The following is a 21,861-nucleotide window of genomic DNA, read 5'->3' as shown; positions in this document are numbered from 1 at the left end:
AATGAAATTGATTTTGGTCGAATGTGAACATTTATGGCATGTGCCTTCATTCCGAAATGTAGTTTGTGAAGATACATATTAGGGCTGAGCCGATACTGATGCCGATGTATCGGTATCGGCCGATACCAGTGGTATCGATATTGGAAAGTATGGGTTGTGATTCATCTACCGATACTTTTCCGGCATGTTAGTCTTATCACCGGGTACCCAAAATGTCGGGCAACTTATTCGCGGAGTTTCAATTATCCTGAAAATTATGCAAATTCAAACGGTTTTTTTTTTTGCACCAATTTTGCACGAAAAACTATATTTTGCGATTGCATGATATCTATTTTATTTATTATCCGAAGAACTGTGCAATACCCCCCACCAGGGATCGAACCCGGGACGCCTTGAATGATTGATTGATTCATATTTGTATTGTGGGCATTTTCAGCACACAGGCTATTTATGTCCATTAACTAAAACAAAATTGAGGACAGGCCCCTAACAAGAAAGTAAAATAGGTCCGTAAAAACTTCCTAACCAATTTCTTAAACTATTCATTGATTCATTAAAAAACTAAAACTATGCTCTCTCTGAGGATTAAAATATCATTACCTATTAAAAGGTGAAGCTGTAAAGGGGCACTCAGCACAGACAAGGACAAACACAGCCACAGAGGATTATCCTGGCCGTGGATCCAGGCGCCAGAGCCTCGTTGGCCTGCAAAAAGCCGTTACTGGGGTGTACTACGGGGAAGTGATCTTGACTTTTGGGTGTTTTATTGGAAGGTAACCCTTGACACCCCCCGGAGACACTTTGATTACAGTGTTGTCACTACGCCGTAAGAGGTTGTCTGAGCGTATTTTATCTTTGAGCAAGAACCCTGTTCGTATGTGTTTCTCAGTTCTACCCGACCCAAAATGTATTATTTCGAACGAAAAACGATTTTTTTTATTTTCTCTCGGTCTTGTCGATGCTGTTTCGTTCTCGATTAGTCATAGACACCAGGGTCTCGTGATGTGTCAGATGGACATCCCACACAAAGACTGTAAAGATGATTATATATTCGCGTGCAAGACAAAAGATATGTTAGCTCAAATTCTTTGCATGTTATGTCAATTTGTTCTCGCATGAAGCATAGTTTGTGAATAATAAACTATTAATGAACAAAGGAACTATCTTGGTGTTTACATGGGAAATTCAAAAATCGGAATTTCCTCATCTAGTTTTCACGTATTTATCACCCTTCGGAGTCGTTGAACGGAAAAATTGCTCTCCATTACTCACAAACATGAGCCAGACACATCTGGCAGCAACTCTTTGAGGCAGAGTATCCTATTTTTACACCTGAGTTAAGACCCCGCGCAAACAGAAAGGAGATCCACATGTTCCTGCGAAGACAAGTTGTGTTTCCTCTACCCGTGCATATACTTGGAAAAGCCCATCATTACGGAGCTTTCCATTGAGGCATATCAGCCAACGTGAATTTCACTCTCGCAAACCGACTCCCGGTGGAGGAAGCGTTAGTGCATCTTGTTTCGGGTTGATCCGGAACAAAAAACAAGTTCGACGTCTTGCCCGGGCCAGTTGTATTTCAACCTGTTACTAAATGTCTATACGGTAAAAATAAGGGTTTGATGATGCATATTGACTAATATACAGAGCCTGTGAAGGAGAGAAGAAAAATCCTTGGAGGTCAAACTGGTGTTGTGTTGGAATTTATGAACCCGAGCCAAGGCTCGTAGCTCGTCCTTGCTTCAAGGCCAACTGGTAAGTCAGTGACCGCAACCACTTCCTTCTCCTCCCTATACATAATAAAATATTCAACAGGAGGAAACCCTCGGAGCAATGGCAATACACAACACGGCAACGATGAAGAACCGGAATCCTTACTCCAACCAGTCTGCATGCAGATACACAAAAACGACATTGAAACACGGTTTAACATCTGCTTCCATGACACAGCATACCGAAAGGTATTTTATACTTACGGTCTTACTTTCATCGGCTGTAGACGAGACACATAATGAACCATCAGATGCTTCTCTCTTTCCGCCCTCCGCACGGAAACATATGCGTAAGGAAGGCAAGAAAATGAGGAGCTCCTGTTACAATAACAGAAAATCTCGAACGCAGAATATAGTGTTTTTACATGAATACTTTGTTTCCTTGTTTTGGCACCTCTGCGTCGTATATTTAAACCGCGGGGATAACCGTGTCGATGGAGGCTGAAAACTGAAGATGACGTGGACAAACAACAATGAGACGGTTTCGCATCGCATTATTGATTGATTGATTTGGTGTTTTAAGTCCACTTTATGCACAGTAAGGCTAATCGGGACTGGACCCACAGTTTAAAGTGGGATCCGAACCACTATGTGCCTCCGCCGGGTATCGAACCCGGGACACCTTGATTACAAGGCGACTACGTTACCACTGCGCTATCGGGGAGGCCAATCGCATCGCATTACATTTTGCTGAAAGATAAGATGAAGAGGTGCTGGACTATTTAGCATCGGCTATACGTGAAACTTATTAAATTATAAATGAAAACTAGATAAAGTTCACAAATATAAGTCACGTTTTACGTGCCAATATAAAAAATACAAATATACATAATGGACACACTGATTTGAGAGTATAATTTTCGACTTAACACAAGATTTACTGACCTAAAATTCGACAAATAGTTATACCTAATGCCTACAAGGACTTGGATTTCTTCTTCTTCCTCGTCACAGAATTCATGTAAGTATGCCTTACCTTAGGGACTTATCTTCGTATGTACTTGGGTGGAAATTAGTCCGTAATCCATATGAAAATACACGCCAATGGACTGCACTAAATCTTTCATCTTTCGTTCATGAATATACTATTCAAAATGATGTAAAGTTTCATCCCATGTGGTACGCATGAGGACATGTTGCAGAGGAAATCTCAAGGACACGCAACGACATTGAAAACGGACGGAAGGATTGATCTCGAGTGCATATTCCTCATTCGCTACCTCACATGATCTGACCAGTCAGAGACAATTCAAGAGGGAAGGAAGAAAGGCATATGGCATCTCTCAATAGGCATTTAGTGGGAGAAAGAATTCAGGATATTACTAAACATAATCCAGAGTTTAGTTTCCTTACCAGTATCTCATATTCGGGATAGCGAGAATCCAAATGGCAAATCTCGGATGAGAGTATGTTTCTCGTATCGGAATACACACACATATTAGTATTTGAAAATTTTCAAGTGTGAGAAAATACCAGTAACTTCTGTTAAATCCTTGAATATGTATGCTAAATTTCCTCCAAGGGCCGGCCCTGAACGACAACGCTATCGACTTGTAATCAAGGGTTCTCAGGTTCGCACATTTTTTCGGATCTCACTTTAAATTGTAGATCCATGGCCCATTAGTCTATCTACGCAAAGAGTGGACTTACTACAAACTTTGTTCCTCAAATGCCAAAAATCCCCTTCATCCGCCCTTCAAGTACAACCCTCCGCGCGCGAGCGTGTGTGTTTGTGTGTGCCGAATTCACATAATAACCTTGGTCACAGATGTTTGTTACTAGTAGGAATTCAAGTTAGCCCTTATCTAACCCCCTCGCACTAAGAGGGACGAACTTGTTTACTTTTTTAAAATGAAAATTGTTAAATCTTGGAAAGCTGGAGATAAGCTCTTCTTTCTACAAGAGTCTGATCTGAAGAATGTTATAAGGTGGAGGAACAATTTCAAGTGTCGAGGAATTCTAAAAACAAAATTATTGAAACAAAATCCTGTGTGTTCCTATGACCATAATCATTCGCCTGAATATGATGCTGTGAAGGTTTAAGAAATTCAAAATATTAACCCTCCCTTCATATGAAATGTCATTATATGCGAGAAAAAATATTGCGCTACGAAGTTCAATAGAATATACATATAACACCCGAAATAATGAGCTTCTAAGGCCGTACTTCACAACACGTTGACTGCCATGAGACCCAAAAGTGGGTCTCCAAGTATCGTCATTCATGAAGCCGTGACACCCACTTGTGTGTTTCACCTCAGCAATTGCTTCAGGCCGCGATACGCCTATATGGGTTTCACTTGTCATTTGCTAACATGATCAAAGACATTGTTTTGGCTCCAGAATGTTACACTATACTCGTAGCCTGGCCCTAGATAGCAACAGGCGATTACAAATATGGCGTACAAATGGCCGTAACATTGTAGTAATAAACCTAGTGCTCTGTGATTATTTATGATGACTTTATTTTGTTGATTTTCAATACAACAGGCCATATTAAAAAATGCATTCTTGTTTGACATTTGTTGTATTTCAGGCAAGAATTAAACAAAGAAGGAGAAAAATAAAGGAAGAAGAAGAAATTAAGACTATATTCAGTGTGACTGAACGTGTAGATTGCATTTCGTGCAATATTTTATGGAAGAAGCACTTCTGTTGTTGTATGTTCTGTTGACGATATATGACCAAGAAACAGAAAATATGCGTGCAACTTGACGAGCTTGATAGTTCAAGTGATTGAAGTTCGTTATTTGAAGAAACGAAGTCATTTACAAAAAAAGTGAGACACAGAAATGGGTCTGATGGCCTTCTGATCAAAATTCTCTTCTCCAGGCCACGATACCCAAAACTGGGTCTCAAATTTAAATTGAATGCTCAACGGTTTTTTGGATTGTTTTGAAATTTCTTGTGCTTCACAAATCTAATTACACCAACTTGATCCATTTTCACATTTTTTTTTACTTGGCCCCACGATGTCATTCAGACAATCTGGCCTTGGCAGTCAACGTTTAACATTAGTTCAAGAGGATCCCGAACATATGGCAATTAAAATATTCAATAACCTACCAAATGATATTAAAGCAGGAAATATGACAAGTTTAAAAAACAAATTTTAAAAAAAATATCAGTTAATAACGAATATTATAGAGTAAAATGTAAATTATAGAAATTTTGTAAGTATATTTTTTATCTGAACTGTACTGAACCCTCCAAATACCAATGTATATAGTTTATATGGAGTAATGCAATTCAAATTCAAACATCCTACACAGTAAAGACTGAAGGCTTTATTGTGGAAGCTAATCAGGTGCATCCAGCAAGAAAATGAAGCAGTGGTAGCGATCATTCTGCACGCTGAGAGAGGATAACTGCCAAAGAAGAAAACTTGCCATTTTCACTTTGGCCATTTTTTCCGTTTGCCATTTTTACTTTTGCCATTTTTTCAGTTTGCCATTTTTTCCGTTGCCATTTTTTCCTTTGCCATTTTTACCGGACACCTGGTTTACATGCTCCCATGATTCTAATCAGTCAAAACTTCAAACTGTAGTACGAAAGAATATGCACACTCAAAATCAGTGTAACGGAATAACAGCAGTGTCAGTAGTGTATGCAAAAACGTAAATACGCTTATAGAATTTAGCAGAGTAAAACACAAGAACTAAGACAATGAACACGCAAAAAGACTGGCACTATTAATTTGACCAAAGGTAGAACGTAAGTGGGTGCGAAAGAATTTTAAAACCGTCTTTTCTAACGGACTTTCATCATTTTTTCTAATATTTCTTCATAAAATTCCACCTCTTTTCTTACACCTTTTATACAGGCATAAATATCAAAGAGCTCTCAGTCAAATAAGTGCGACTTGAACTTTCACTGCTGCAAATGTATATGGTTATCGTTAAGGCTGCAAATTGTAGTAATGAGGTATGGAAATTACCGTTCTCTTGAACAAGCTACTCCGAATATGTCCTTATTTTGTTCGTACTATGATTCTTGACATATTATTGTGATTGCAAAGAACCTACGGGTCCACTAATTTGGATATTTTTCTCCCTTTGTCCTGGACAAATATTTGCACTTTTATGATTCGCACTTCTCTCATACGTACTGCTTGAACCAACAATATTGGGTGATCGACCATATTAGCCGCCTTTGAAAGCACCGCTTCGAAAACAAGAGCTGTAATCATTCAGTTGCTGAACTTATGGAATGGACAAAGAGCATCACCGCTCTCCGCAACAAATCATCCGTCCACACGGCACGTAGCCTATTGCACGAAGTTGAATTAAGATGAACTGCTACAACAATGCTTCTGAAGATTTGCATACGAATAATCCAAAGGGGAACTTTACGAAAAGGGATAAATTTCTTTACTCCGTTGCCAAGGGTAATGTCTTTCCGATGATGTGCGCTATTATTGGCCACATTCCTACCACAACCAGTTTGGGCTGCATACCACAAACATGCTTGGGTTGCGCAAGAAAATCAGGCTTGACTAGCACTACATGCGTTACTTTGCCACCTCTCCGCACCCCACCTGTTATTTATTTTACTGACAGTACCATATGGTACTCAAAAAAACTCATAAGTTTCATGCTATTGGTAAGTTCTCCTAACACGTAATGCAATATTACCTCAATAGCATCATATTATTCTATGTATTCGCTTCTAATTCCAATAGTAAAATTCAAGAGCCAATAAAGAGCAATTCAATTTGGAAGCTGTTGTGTTGAACGTTAAGAATCCCATAACGTGATATTCTCAAACTATAACCCCTCAATAAACATTTGTCCCGATGATAATCAAAATTTTGCAATTAACTTGAAGTCGTGGTTATTTATTTGTTGCATTTATATTCACTGAGAATTATGTTGCAGAAATGCAGAGATACATTTTCACACAAAGTATAAATATTTAAAGAAGCCATGTGTATTCATACTATCACGTATGGGAAGCCATTTGGTTATATATATTTTATAAAAAAGCTCCAGTTTTGAAAATAACTAATTACTTAGCACAGAGATGAATGCAACCACTTGGAAACTAAGTGTTTGCATCTCGAGCACAAGTAAGTCTCGCGATTTTCTATCTTTATTTGTTCATCAACGATCAATACTTCCTCACGTGCATATAGTATAATGGATACACAAATGCAAAAGTCGTGCTGGGTTCTAACACGAACATGTCGTACTAATAGTGTATCTTACATGAGAAGATAAGGAGTTTAAAATTTCACTTAGTTACTGAAAATAAAAGGCCATAGTTTTGACATGGTTCCATACTAGGGATCTGTAGTTCATTCACAACAGCGTTAACAAAGTCTGGCATTGATGTCAGAGAATTACTTGGCTCTTAATATATGACCATATGATTCTGTGTAAGCCATAGAAGTCAACAACTATCTCATCAAGACGGATCGCACACAAAGATCTCACTTTGTCGTAGTGTTTGTAAGGTAAACGTTCGAAAGAAACAACTACCCCAAGGTGGAAACCGAATTAGCCAGTGTCCTTAAAAATCACAGTTAGGATTTTTACCCACATCACTCGATCAAAAGGCTGGACAGGGAATTAAACTTGTACATTGGATTTGTATAAGTCAAATGTTTCCTTGAAAGGAAAGACTCACGAGAACTAAGAACTGTGCCTCGCCACAGAGAACAAACACAGGTGCCTTGCAACTAAATGTGGTGATGCGAAATTTTACGAGTAAAATTCAAAACAAAATTCAGATAAAACTAAATGTAATAAAAAATTTCGAGCTCTACTCGCCGCATTGCATTACAAAATTGAGAAACATTAAATGCAGAAAATGTATCAAATATGAATACTGCTTCATAACGTAGTACCACTAGCATGGACCACCATAATTGAAGAATTGAGATAAGAAATTTTCTTAATATATCAGACAAATCCCAAATAGGGATTATCACACAAAAGCAACAGACATCAAAATCATTCACACAACTTGGGAGAACAGTGCTCGAAGTGAGAGGGATGCTGGAGATGGTACTACATTGTTTTCTAGACTCGTTGACAATTACAAATTATTTATCAGTCAGAATTTCTATTTGTTTGATGATCCCATATTGAAATTCTTAATATCGTTTCTTAGTCTGTTACCTAGCGTCATGACATCCGAAGTTGATTTACGGGCACAGTATATTTAAGAAACTTTCTTTTGAATAAAGATTTGGGGAAAGATGAAGTTTCGGTATGTCACTTGGAAATAAATTCTACGCGACATCAATACAGGCAACATGACATGAAAATTTCATTGCATATCTTGCAGCTCAGCACGACAAAGAAACAAAGAGTGCGACGAGATTACAAGCTCTCCAGATATATTTTCAAAGTTCAAGAGCTATTCATTTCGTTTCACTCGGAGATTCTGATCCTACATCGATATTTCTTGCAAGATTCGACTAAATAGTGCCCCCATTGAGTATGATTTTCACTTGTAATACCGTGTCATCGCTGCATTCTAGCATCCACTTCTCCCCCCGAAGAAGCCATGAATTCCCTTCCCCTCATAACATTTGCCATGTTCACTTGTCGCCAGCCTCCCATTCAGTCCTATTTAAGATGCCTTCTCCCTTCCCACCTCCTGCCGAAATGGACCTCCGCTTTAGACGGCCCAGCGCCGTTTTTGTACTATCCCCGGTTGCTGCCAGCGATAAAAATAAACTCACTCCGCCGACGAACCCACTGCTTATAGAACATTTGAGCGCGAGTGCGCACGTGTGTTGATGTATCATGGTACAGTTGCAACTTCCACTGTGTAAAAAAATTTGAAATGCGTCTCATGATGCTGATCGCTGCACGGGGGCAACGTTCTGGCCGAAACAACCATAATAATACTAATTTCGTGGCTTTAATACTTTTTAAGTGAAAAAACAATCTAATTTCTGTTTAACTAACCATACCGAATCCTCGTGCTGAAATAATAAAGCTAATTCATTCAGCATCATCCGAGCATTTGTCATTTATTTTAATGAATACTTTATATGCCCGTAGGGTCGACGTAAGAAACTTTTTGTAGTTATCAAGGACGCTGACTGGTAACGGTGATGGTCATCAACCCTTACAGGAACTCTGAGGAATCAATCTTATGTACAGTGCTTTCCTTTCCTGCTTTTTACTCATCTTGAAGCTCCTTCACATATACCGCTTGCATTTTATATATATTCATGAAGGTCTTTGTGAGAGAAATAATAAAAACACGAAATCACCCGGATCAAATTTGCCGATCATATGCAAGACTCGTGAGGTCCTCTGAATTCATATTTTAATCCGAACTCATTGCGATTGCGATGGATAAATGAATGTGTGGCTTACTCCATGTACGCAATATTCTCTCTCTATTCTCAGAGATGAAAACCGTAAATCGATAGAAGAAGTTCAATACTTTTGTAATTGGTGTTAATGTTTGACTTCCAACGCGGTAGTGTCTACTGATTTCTGTAGAAACTATTTTCTTGTCAATGACCAAGTTTATACTTTATGAGTATGTTTCCGTGTGTCAGTGAAGGGCAAGTCTAGGCAACTGCTGCAGATTAATTCGCATTACAAGGGCATCCTCAACAATAAATATCAGATTAGGAAGATTCATTAAATGAAGACCGACATTGCAATAATATCAAATAGAAAAAAACTGAAAGTAGAATTTACAAGAAACTCAATATCATTATTCGAAATTCATATTATAAGCAAACAATTCTTGGAGTAACAGGAGAACCCAACTCTTCAAATCTGAATAACAACCATTATCTTTTTCCAAACATTATAATTGAACGTCAATATTTGTACCAATAACTTATCGAGAAACATAATTTCGATCGAAATGCACATACACACACACACACAATCATCATGCTTTACCCAGGACCCAAATCAAGAACATTTTCCACAGACCATAATATTTAACCATAAACATTAATGAAACGCTATAAATTCTACTTGAAGGTACGGACAACAAAGTTAGTAATAAGGTGTGTTTTATACAGCGTATAATGATTCACTTGTAGGTTTAATTGCATCTTCTGTAACATGCTGTATAAAGAAACAAACTGCCGGAGTACTAAGTGAGGTGAGTGTACACCACTTATGTATTTGACTCGTGTCTTTCATACAAATTGGTTACCAAAGTTGTACAAAAGAGTTTGTTGGTGTGCACTCTTTCTAATAAAACTAGTTAGGTATGCATTTATCACTCGTATCAGAGTTATACTGACGGTGTATGAAAGTTTTATAATGGAATAGATTATGCGAAATAGCTAAACTTCGTCTAAAAATCACTTCAAAGCCTCAAACAAGTACATTATAATAAAATTCCACATTCTAAGATTAAGGCTAGAAGTTACATATGGCATTCTTTACAATTTATACTAATTGGTATCATATGCACACGACTGAAAATCTAACCTCGTCAAATATTATCATTCTATCGAGTTAAGTATATATACGTATATCACTGACTTAATCACACAGGATACAATACCATATACATATTAACATTAAAGAAATCAATCCGAAACATGCCTTTATTAAGAGGAATTCGGTGGAAACAAAAGAAGAAAAGATATTACCATTACCCGAGATTAGAACTGTCGTTGAAAAATACAACTATTTGGTGTTAACTCAAGTGTATCACTTGTATATCAGGGTTTTATTTTTCAGTGTTATATCAAATCGCAAAATTAAAATTCCTGAATATTAAAATCAACATTCCACCCCCAATTAAACGTTATTTTTCCCTGTCTAAGTTAATCGCCACGACGATTATGAATGGTGAACTAATTCAGACATCCATATCTTACTCAGGATTCAACTCTAGGACCTCTGGCAGTATAGCCACTCTGCCACGACGGCTGGCTACTTCGAAACGATACCAACAGCTGATTGCGCTTTAAGAATCTAGGTTAGAAATTAAGGATTTCGCAAAACAGTCTCCTTTACATAGTTCTACATTTCTTTCTTTTCTGGGAAAATAGTTTATCCTTGTATGTGCATTCACAAGCACAGAATATTTGTATTTCATTTATCTCAGTAATTATCAACTTCTTCTTCTTCTTTTCCATCCCCTTCTACCATTAAGCGTCGGGTTCCATCATCCACTTCCTGTATACTTTTCGGTCCAAGGATAGTTTTCGGACTTCTGGCATTGTTTTCCCTTTCTTCTTTCCTATCTTTTCCACATATACTCTTACCATTGAACTCTTAGTCGTCCTGTTCCCCTCTTGCCTTCTGGTCTGGCCTCCAGCACCTGTCTAGGCTTGCGAACCTCCTCCATTCTTGTAACATGTCCAAACCATTGCAGTGCCTTTCTCTCTATTGTTTCCAATAGTGTTTTTTGCTGTAACTGGTCTCTAATGGTGGTATTTCTAATCCTATCTCTTCTAGTCTTTCCTACTATTTTTCGTAGGCATCTCATCTCCGCTGCTTGAAATCTGCTATTTGGTAATAATGTCAAGCTCTCTGTTCCATACAGCAATGTGGGAATGTAAATTGTCTTGTAAATCATCATCTTTGTTTGTTCACTTATTTCCTTTTTACCAATTAATGTGTTGTTGAGTTGATAGTACACTTGGTTTGCCTTTTGTACCCTATTATTCACTTCTTCATCCATTCTTCCATCTGACGTTATGACTGTTCCTAGGTATGTGTATGTGTTTACTTGTTCCAGCTGCTTCTCTTTCCACTGTATATTTAGGGGTACAATTTCTCTTTGTCTTGTCACCACCATCACTTTACTCTTATCCACGTTCATGCTCATTCCTTTGTCTTCTATTGTACTTGCCCATTCAATTACCGCCTTCTGTAACTCCTCTCTACTCCTAGCAACCAGGGCAATGTCGTCAGCATATACAAATAATTGTACTTGTACTGGTCTCATCTTTCGGTTTCCTACTTTGTATATCCAAGTTCTTGGTTTACATTGTTTGATGATCTGGTTCATTAGGATAATAAACAGAAGGGGCTCAGTTTGTCTCCCTGTTTGACTCCTATTTCTATCTTAAATTCATCTGAGCATTTCCCTGCTAATCTGACAGTTCCTTCACTCTCTTGTATACACTTTGTATTCTCTGTACGAGTGCAAGAGACGTTCCAATTTTCACCAGTGCATCTCATAGTTGTTCTCTTGGTACCATATATGATCTTGTGTCTTGATAATTATTTTTAAATGCAGCTTGCTCTTCTTCTACTCTGTTTTCCACTTCGTTTCGTAATTTAATTTCCAGAATTCTTGTGTAGACCTTCATAGCAACTGGCTCTGCAATTCTCGCACTTGATTGTACTGCCCTTCTTGTAAATTGGTAGCATTATATTTTTATCCCTGACTGTTGGTACGTTTTGTTCTCCCATGCTTCTTTATAAATTCTCCACATCCACCGTATAACCCCCTTTCCTCCATATTTGACACTTAAATTAAGGATTTCGCAAAACAGTCTCGTTTAAAGAGTTCTACATTTCTTTCTTTTCCGGGAAAATAAATTATCCTTGTATGTGCATTCACAAGCACAGAATATTTGTATTTAATTTATCTCAGTAATTATCAACACCCGACGGAAATAAATAACCTACCACCAAAAATTAATAATATTTGTGTAATGGATATCTATCTAATTACGAACCATTGCTGATAGCCCATCTCTATAAAAGCAAAATCACCAAATAATATCTCTCTCCTGCATTTTTCGACACATTTCCAGACACGTAGATGTACGTACCTAGAAAGAAAGAAATATATGGTTTACTGATAAAGAAATTATAAAAAATAAACCAAATAGTAAAATGAAACAGAAAACGCCTATTCAAATTGTAACGTTTTATGGTGCAAAGAAACCATGTTATACGACACAGATATAAGTAAGCTATAATTGGAATGAAACTATTACCACTTGCGTAAAAAGTAATTTGTGAAATGAAAATTAATTTTACTCACACCTACATGCATTTGTTGTATTATACAGTTTATTTTTCTTTTAATATTTTGTTTATAATTTATGAATTTCTTATAAGTAAATCAAATTTCATCTATAACTTTGGTAGTTTTTGAGATAGACGACCTCAGTGGCGGTGTGGTTAGCACAATGCGCTACGACGCCAGGCGTCCCCGGTTCAAATCCCGGCCTGGACATGGGTGTTCTTTGTGAGTGTCCCTTTATCAATTTCATCATATCATCGCTCATCCTCATCGTCGCGATTAGCCAAAAGTGGAAGAAAAGCGACGCTAAATAACAAAAATCAAATCAAAGTTTCTGAGATACTGATAATATAGCCAAGTTTAGAGTGTTTCATCTTTGGCTTCACATAACATTATTTCAAAAAAAATGAAAAAGAAAGACACACATTGGTAAAAAAAATTGTTTAAAATTCAGTTGGAGCACAGCTTATGGTACTATAGTTTCGTATAACAATTATCCTTCGCATCATAGAGCGTTACAATGAGTAGATGTCGCATAAGGGCATTCTTCTTTTGCTTTTGCTGATAAGTACATTAAAAGCAACTATGATTTCTGACCTTCAAAACCAGCATTTCATTCGAGCATATTAAAGAGTAATTCGCACCACAAGCAGTAGTCTTACAAAAATTCTGGCAACGTTGGATCAGTATTTCAGGCTGTCAACAAAGCCTTCGGTAAGCTTCCTCCACCCACACTAATTGAGAGCTGTAATACAGCTGGACTCGGGACCCACCAACCGTTCACACAAGCTACCACCAGCAAAAGTTCCCGGAGTTCCAAAGAGAAATGGTAGGTCGAACTCTTTTAATGTACGGGGACTCTACTTCAACCGACTAATTAAGGTAGGAGTTGGATGGGGGCTACAGGTTGTAAGTTCACCTGCAATAGCTTTCTGCCGGATGAGAGCACGTCTTTTAATTGTTGGCTTCAAGATTGCACTGAATTTCGCTTCAATGAGCTGTTTTATTTCGAACTAGCTATGAACTCCCCGAAGTTAGATTCTTTCAAATTCCAAGGGTGAGATGCTGATGTTCTCGTCGGTTATATAGTTATTATCAGATTTTAATATTTATCCATTTTGGAAAGGGGAGAAATGCATCTTTCTCATATTTATCCTTCAAAGATAAATGTCAAAACAAATTACAAAAATCTAGTGCATTCTCTCTTCTACAAGTTATTTATGAATATTTCATCATTTTATAATCGAAGTCAAAATGCAAAGTTTGTTTTAAGTCCACTTTATGCGCAGATAGGATAATCGGAACTAGACCTACAGTTTCAAGTGGGGACCAAGCCACTGTGCGTGCCTCCATCACAGATCGAACCCGGGACACTTTGACTGCACGGTGACAGCGTTATCACTATGCTATGAGCAGATCCTGATTTTGTAATACGAAACTAAATCCGTTAACGATTAATGCAACTGGAATACAGGATAAATTTGTGTACCACACACACACTCTGCCTTTTGTAAGTACTAAGACATGGGACTAGAGAAGTAAAAAGTTATGTCAGCTGGGAAACAACTTGAGGACGGGGGGCAAACTACTTTATTTTTATGGAGTGCAAAGAGAGCTTGAGAAAACCGTAACCTCAGGTTGAGCACTTAATAATACGTAGAAAATGTCTAATATTTAATTGTGTACCACGGAAATCTAAAATTAAAGTGTTTTTTTTTTGTTAAAAAAAGAAAGAAAAAGAGGAACAGTTCAGTTTTAAGTCTGAATCTATAATTATGTCGTTGTACTCCCATAAGTGTAAAATCGAGATTATCCGAAAGATTGAAAAGGGGAAAACAAATTATCAAATGATCAAAGAAAGTTTGATATCTGTGATATCCTTCGTATTTGTATCTTTCTTATTCCGGCTAATCGTGACGACAAAGATAAATGATGATTCGATTGTAGTGCAGTAGGGACTCTCACATAGCCAGACCAAGAGTTCAACATGGAATCTTCTGCGGCAAGATCGTGGGTCGGGCATTCCACGCGTTCGATAATTGTTAATTTGCATTTCCATATGTGATAAATGTAATTTAGGCGTAAGTACAGACAAAATGAAAATATAGTTTGCGTCCCCTGTATTCCGTAGTACTGGAGGAGGTTGCAATGAACACCATGCTCCCCCTGCCGTACTAGACAACCCGAAATAGAAACAACAAGATCGTTCACAATTAAATTTTCCTGAATTGTGTTATGAACTTTTGCCTGGCAGTTTTTTCAAACCTTCGGTTCTTTTGTTACAGTCCAATAAATCCCTACAGCCAGTCTTCAAGGCTGAAGTCTTGCGCTTTGCCGAAAGTATGCACCTCTTTATTCTAATCACGACGACCAACACGCATGCTAAACTGGAAACACCGAGGAGAAAAAAATATATGATCAGAAATTCATGACTCTCAGTGCCGACCCTACTGAACATGATAACTGCGTAAGTACTGGCTTCATACAAGATGCCGCGCAGGGCATAGAACCTTGGTGCGAACTTACATCAAGCTTTGCAAACTCCTGTGCAGAAGATGTAAATCGTTTATCAGCAACGTGTCTGCCAACCACACGGAGCAAAACGTAACCAAAGAAGCGTTGCGGTTAAAGAATTCTTGATCTTCCAAATAACAACACGGACAGTTTAAGCCTGATTCGTATGAAATTAGCATTTAAATTAAACTCAACGTCAGTATCGGAGGCATATGATTAAAATATTACTCCCGCTGTTTCGATTCAAGACGCACACACTCGATGCTTCTCCGGTCACCCTTCACCGTCTGCCTTTCATTTTCTCTTCGTCTGTAATTGGAAAGGATGCTAATCTTTAGCAACACAGTATCGAAATCGAAGTAGGCACTAACACTGAAGATGAGAAAATATGCCTTTCTTCTCTGTCTAAAATTTAATCTGTGTAATGTTGGGATTCCTCTTGGACACAGACTAAATCGTTAGATAATATTTGCATATATATGAACTCAGCCGTAAAGGGTGGAAAATGAAAAACATTGCGAGAGCATTTTCTAGCCTTCTTGTTTAACTGAGTTGCGGCATCCCACAACGATAACAAAGCAGAAAAACCAAATGTCATGAAGTCTTGTCAAAACCAGGGAAAGTAATATGATTTTTATTCGCGAACGTTTCATCTCCACTAAGGAAGAGCAAACAAAAAGCAGGTTCGATCTTTTCAAGTGTACTGCAAAGAGCTTCCGGAACAAAATATTTTTTTTAAACCTTGCTTTAGAGAACTTCCTGGAAAGGAATAAATTGAATGTAAGTTGAAGAATAGCAACAAAGAATTCTTCCGTATCTTGAAATTTCCACACAAGTCCTATTCCATTAACTATAGAATGCATCTTTGTGGCACCATTACCTCGCTATAGTAAAGTCACAAGTACTTGGGAATCCATCAAAAGAAAAAGGGCACTCTCACCATTTGTGTACGGATAATGTATCTGCTTATTTAGTAGCACAAATTAATAATTCTATGTCGTCAAGACGATATGTACAAAAATTGCATTGCTAAATTAATTGCAGGAATTACTACACGTAAGTTTTATCTATCTTTTGTGCGAGGACATTAGTGTTTAACATCAAGATAATGAATTTTGATTTGGCTTTAGAAAATAACTGACTTTGATGTGAATGCACTAGGCTATCGAGGTAACCCTTAATTCTAAAGTAAAAATCTCGCCTAAGTCACTGCATCTCAATGGAATCGTGCAAATTTACAGAAGTTTCCTTGTTTCACGCAAAAGAGTCATTAGAGAGGTTTGCGCAAAGTTCTCAAGGTTAACCTAAAACTAGGTCTTCTTATTGAGCTTATACTTTTATTTAGAAAGGTTAACGCTACCCCTGCATATTGCAGCATGCCGTGAAGGCATATGAAGGCAAGGAGAGGGGGGGGGAGATGTGGAGGTAGGACACAACACTTCGGCCCCCTTTACCCTCCAGGTAGTCGTTTATTAGAGGCTGGGTGATCCCCAGAGGATTGCTGGAAAACATCCCACCTGAAATTACCCACCCCGGGGATCGAACCTGGGTCTTCCGCGTGGTAGTTAGAGACCCTACCGACTTTCTTTAAAAAAGAAAAAAAACCTAAGCGGTGGTTTCCCCTGTCAATTTTCTCATATGTCAGTTTTAAATAATTCTCCATTTTCACATTAAGGACAATACAAACATTCATATCTTACTCAGGATTCGAACCCCGGACCCCTGGCGTCGTAGCGCACTGTGCTAACCAATCCGCCACGAAAGTCGACACCAACTGGACAACTTCTCCTTATACCTAGTTACTTGAGTACAAAACAAATAAAGGAATTCAGCACTTCTAATCTAGACAATCTGTAATTAACGACTCATGATCATTAAAATTGTAGTTTCTAAAAAGATTAAACGAAACAACCTAGATATGTAAAAAATAAGGCGTAGTTACAAGAAATCCGTCTCCTCAAACAACCATGTTCTTGGATTCATTCAGATTTACATGTTCAAGAAATCTTTCCCCACATATACTATATATTTGGCAACACAGCCATTATTTTCGACGAATAACATAGTTGGAGAACCAAGAATTTGAAAGCAAAGCAATAGCTACGATTCTGCAAAATTTTCATTTTGATGATTTGGAACCTACCACTCAAATACGAATATATCTTGAACGCGTGGCCCAGTTTCTAAAGTTGAAAATTATGAGGGAGTACGTCTTCTCGCGTTGTTCTTTTTACGAAAGAAAAAATGCTATTCTTCTATATTTCTAAAAGATTAGCAGATGAATAGGAGAGAAAAAAAGCAATCTCCTATGCAATCACTGCAGACACATAAATAATCTTTAGCAGATAAAACTAAAAAAAAAAAATCGCAAACTAACAAGTCAGCTTTGCATATGTGTCAACCTTCTGAGTCGCGAGAAACTAACTCAGCACACAAACAGAAACATAACTTTTGTATACATGTTCTTCTTTTATGTGTATATTATTCTTCTCCCTTAATCGACAAGACATCCGAAAAGGCACGGTAGCAACAAGAAAGAAAAGGAGAAAAAAAAACTTTAGAACGACCGATATAGATTCTCCTGAATGGCTCCATCACTCACTACAGACCGAAGAAAAGAAGCAGCAATAAATTTGTAAAGCGGAGCACAGAAAAGAAGCTATTCATTTCCGAAGAAATTCCTACAAATATTCTAAATGGAACGAACATTCCTTTTTTTTTCAGACCCAAAAAGTTTTGCACAAGTATTTCTCCCACATATCGTCCTACACTTCTCCACTCTTTGAACTAGGTTAACACGAAACGTTTCCTCTGTAAACTGAAGTGTTGCATCTGTAACAATACATAAATTATTTTTATTTATATTTCGTGGTGTTTATGTACATATCAAAATAAAGAGAATGAAAGAAAAGTTAAGAGTGTAGCAATAAAATGTCATTCTTGAATTTTTCTGACAGGCGCATTTATTTCAGGATTCACAGAAGTCAGCGCTTTCTTGTGACTATCACAGATGAATCTTCTTGGTTGCTAACCTTAAGTGAAACTTATGAAAGTTATTTCGTTTACCACCAACAGCTTTTTTTCTCTTACATTTTCAGGCTATGTAATAACCTGCCCCGCATGTCTAGCATGGGTCAATGTGTGACAGTGCAAATTATATGTTTTATAAATCTGCATTTTCATAAAAACGCTCGTATGAATGGTAATGTATTTGTTTCCAGAAATGAAATTCAAGGATGATGCTTTCAACTGCATTTGGTATATAATGTTCAAACACATATTGTTGTCGAGTTATTGTTTTAAGTCCAATTTATGCACAGAAAGGCTAATCGGGACTGGACATACAGTTTAAAGTGGGATACAAACCACTGTGCCATGTGCCCCCACCGGGTATCGAACCAGAGATCCCTTGATTACAAGGCGACGGGGATAACCTAATGTTCAAACAAAAACAAGAATGAGGAGAAAATTGTAAGGAAAATTTGTAAATAGTCCGGGACGCCTCTTTTATTGTAAAGTTGTTGTAGAAAAATAAGTTATATAAAGTTGCATAATGAAAAGATAATTATAAAACGGTTACGAAATAAAGTGTATGAGTGGTCGTGTACCGAGGTGACAACGGTATAAAAAGTAATGAAAGCTAAAAGCAACATACACACTGAGGAATTGCTACAATACATACTATCTACCATTATAAACTAAAGTGCAGTAGTTACTAAATCATAATTATATTGAGAATTAGGGATGGTACCGAGTTTATGCTCAGATAGGCCAATCGGGACTGCATCTTATAAGGATATAGTGTAGTATGGCTCATGTAATGACGTCAAGTAGACTTGTATTTTCATGTGACTAAAGCAAACTCTGCCGTTGGCTAGACCTCGGAGCTGTTTGAGCGAAGAGTTTGGCGCGGCAGAATCTTGCCGACTTGGACACTGGACGAATACCCCTTACACAGGCTGAGTACTTCTTTTTCGGTCTGCATGGCCTGGTAGTGATTTGCCTTAAATGTACTTACAGTTCTTTAATAGAACGCATTATGTGGGAAATACATATGCTGTTGACCAACTGAAAGAATTACATGGAAATGTAATATATATAAATAGGAAATACTTAAAAAAATTAAACTGTAGCATTCATGGGAAATGATGATCAATATTTAGATAATACATTTTGAAATTATTAATAAAATTTAAAAAAAAATGATTCGAGTCCTAATATTCTTGAACACTCCTTCACATTAAAGGGATCTCCCCGATCCGAAGTGATTAACCGTTGTTGGCTTTTTGAATTCTGCTTGTTACGTTCTGACTAGTCTATCTGTGCATTAATTGGCTTAAAGCAAACTTTTTTGCCCGAAATAAAATGTGTATGCGTGGATATTCTAGTAAATATGGTAACATTTATACATATTTTATATGTAAAATTTCAAAACAAAAGAGAAGGCACATACAAATCTTAAGAGGGAATATATTTCCCGTATAACAAGCTTACTTAATCAACGAAGGTCCTCTTATTGACAATTTGTGTTTAAATTAGGTAGTATCAATCAAGAAAATACATTTAACTGATATTTAATCAACTGCTCCTGTCTTGGTTATCGGACTTGACTGCGGCATAAAGATCAGACTATGCTGATGATACAGAAATATCTCCCAAGATTCCCAAGTGTGTTCTCTATGAAGAATAATGATGAGGACTCCATCGTCTCTCTCGAGTTGCAAATACTTCAAGTGTACGATTCAGGACCGCAATGGTAACACGAAACTTGAGACGCCACTGTCGCCGAATCCAAAGATAAACCAGAAGACTCAATAAGGGATGATGGGGGTGACAAAAACTTCCCTTACTTCCTGGTCAGAAACCAAGGATTCCTCCCTCTGGTGCTGCATCCCTGAGAGAAAGAAGGGAACGGGGGATTTGACTGCGGCTAGCAAAACATACGACCACGATATTGATTTTTAACCGGGAGCAGCAGCTACATAAACTCGCCTAGGGGGTTGGGAGTAGGATTTTGGGAGATTTAGGGGAAACATGAGAGAGAGACGGAGAGAGAGAGTTGTTCCGCTTACATCCAATTATGCACTTAACAAGCTAAAGACTGCGGAAGAGGTTGCTAGTTTCTCCCCCTGTTTCTTGGCAGTACTTAACGGAAAAGAATATGTGATAAAAATAACGGGGGAAATTTAATAATGAAGGAAGAAAATATTTCTCGGGGCGGTCCTTCATAAAATAGAACGGCGAAAACACATTTTTCTTTATCGCACCTCTTTCAATTAGCGAAAGAAGACATTATGGAAGAGAGCCTGATTAAAATCAGTCACAAAAGTTTCGTCTCTGGGTTATAAATGAGCTCCCCACATCTACAAACATTTTATGCTAGGAAATTTAGTTGATGTCTGGAGAAGAAGCAGTGTATGCAAACATATTTTGTTTCCTTCACTGCATAATTTTTCAGACTTATGTTCCACCATGGAATACAAACAACACTCTTCTGGGCCTCAACTATGACCTAATTGTGATATTGTACTTCCTGTAATTAAAATTTTGGATTCAAGTAGAGTTTTAAATTCTGACAGGGGTCAGTGCATTGATCGTCAGTGCCTTATAGATAATGAATATGTGTGATCTTAGAATATAAGAAATTATAAATGAATAGATTATGCTTAAATCATCACTCTCGTCGCTAATATAAGGCACTTGTACAGTCACGGACACTGCCGGTTTGTAACGATTCCATTGAAAGTCAATGTATTCATTACAAGCCGGCAGTGTCCGTGGCTGTACATACAAAACCCATTGAATCTTGTAAAGTTAACGTAAAAACTGTTTCCATTTTAGGATAAAAAAAATGTACTCAAATTGCTTTTGCCATCCCTCTTTACTCTAATGAAAATGTTTATACCCTTCGATTTATGCAACCAGTTATATTTCCCGTGCAATTTGGGTTGTCTGTCGATTAGGGTGCAAACAATTCAGTCCTATTTTCTTTAACTATTTTTGCATCGATCGCGTCAAGTGGTCCAGTTTTGGATTCAAATTGATCTCATCCCTATTGTTAATATTTTGAAGTCCGTGACGACTGAAACTATGCAAGTTCCCTGACGGCAATAAAAAAAAAATCACTCTGGCCGAGCCAGACCACAACTTGAGCAGCGATAACTTAAGATGGGCTAGGCCTGTTTCACAGAAGCCGAAGTCTAAGATCATCCTCTTTTTATAGAGCTCTCGGCAGAGCACCTTCATATTCGGAGAACACCGTGTTTTAAGTTTCCTGTTCCTTTCGGAAGGGAGAACCTGCTCCTGAAGATTTCATAAGGAAGAATCTAATTCGATTCCGTATTTACCTATCCTCCTATGGTTCAAGAGACAATTGGAGCGTTGTACTGATCTCACCACCTCCATCTACAGGCTACAACTAGAATAGCAAAGTCGTATAGGAATACAACATAGCAGAGTGAAGAGAAATAAAACCAACAACATGACCAAGTTTTTTTCTCATAACAATATAAGTCTCATATAGGGCTTTGATCTCCAACGAAGTTAATCATGTAATATGAATAAATAAAATATTTATATTGCAGCGTTTAAAAGGTGCCGTGTTAAAATTCAAATAACCTGATAACATCACAGAACTTTCCATATTCAT

The 21,861-nt window shown here is 37.6% G+C and overlaps 1 protein-coding gene across 3 annotated transcripts in view; it reads right to left on the bottom strand.

Moving 5' to 3' along the window:
* NfI (Nuclear factor I) overlaps positions 1 to 21,861 on the bottom strand; it is a 436,655-nt gene that overhangs the window by 357,819 nt on the left and 56,975 nt on the right. The window contains exon 1 of one of the 3 annotated variants that reach the window (XM_083117284.1): positions 12,406 to 12,425. The exons of the other annotated variants lie outside the window; for them this stretch is intronic. Coding sequence (XP_082973410.1) covers positions 12,406 to 12,408 — 3 coding nt within the window. The 5' untranslated portion in view covers positions 12,409 to 12,425. Of the gene's footprint in view, positions 1 to 12,405; positions 12,426 to 21,861 lie in introns of those variants that run through there. 3 annotated transcript variants of the gene reach the window in all.

This window comes from Lepisma saccharinum, chromosome 2 (assembly GCF_977018435.1).
Source record: "Lepisma saccharinum chromosome 2, izLepSacc3.1, whole genome shotgun sequence".
Lineage (NCBI taxonomy): Eukaryota > Metazoa > Arthropoda > Insecta > Zygentoma > Lepismatidae > Lepisma > Lepisma saccharinum.
This window is presented reverse-complemented; position numbering and strand designations above follow the sequence as displayed.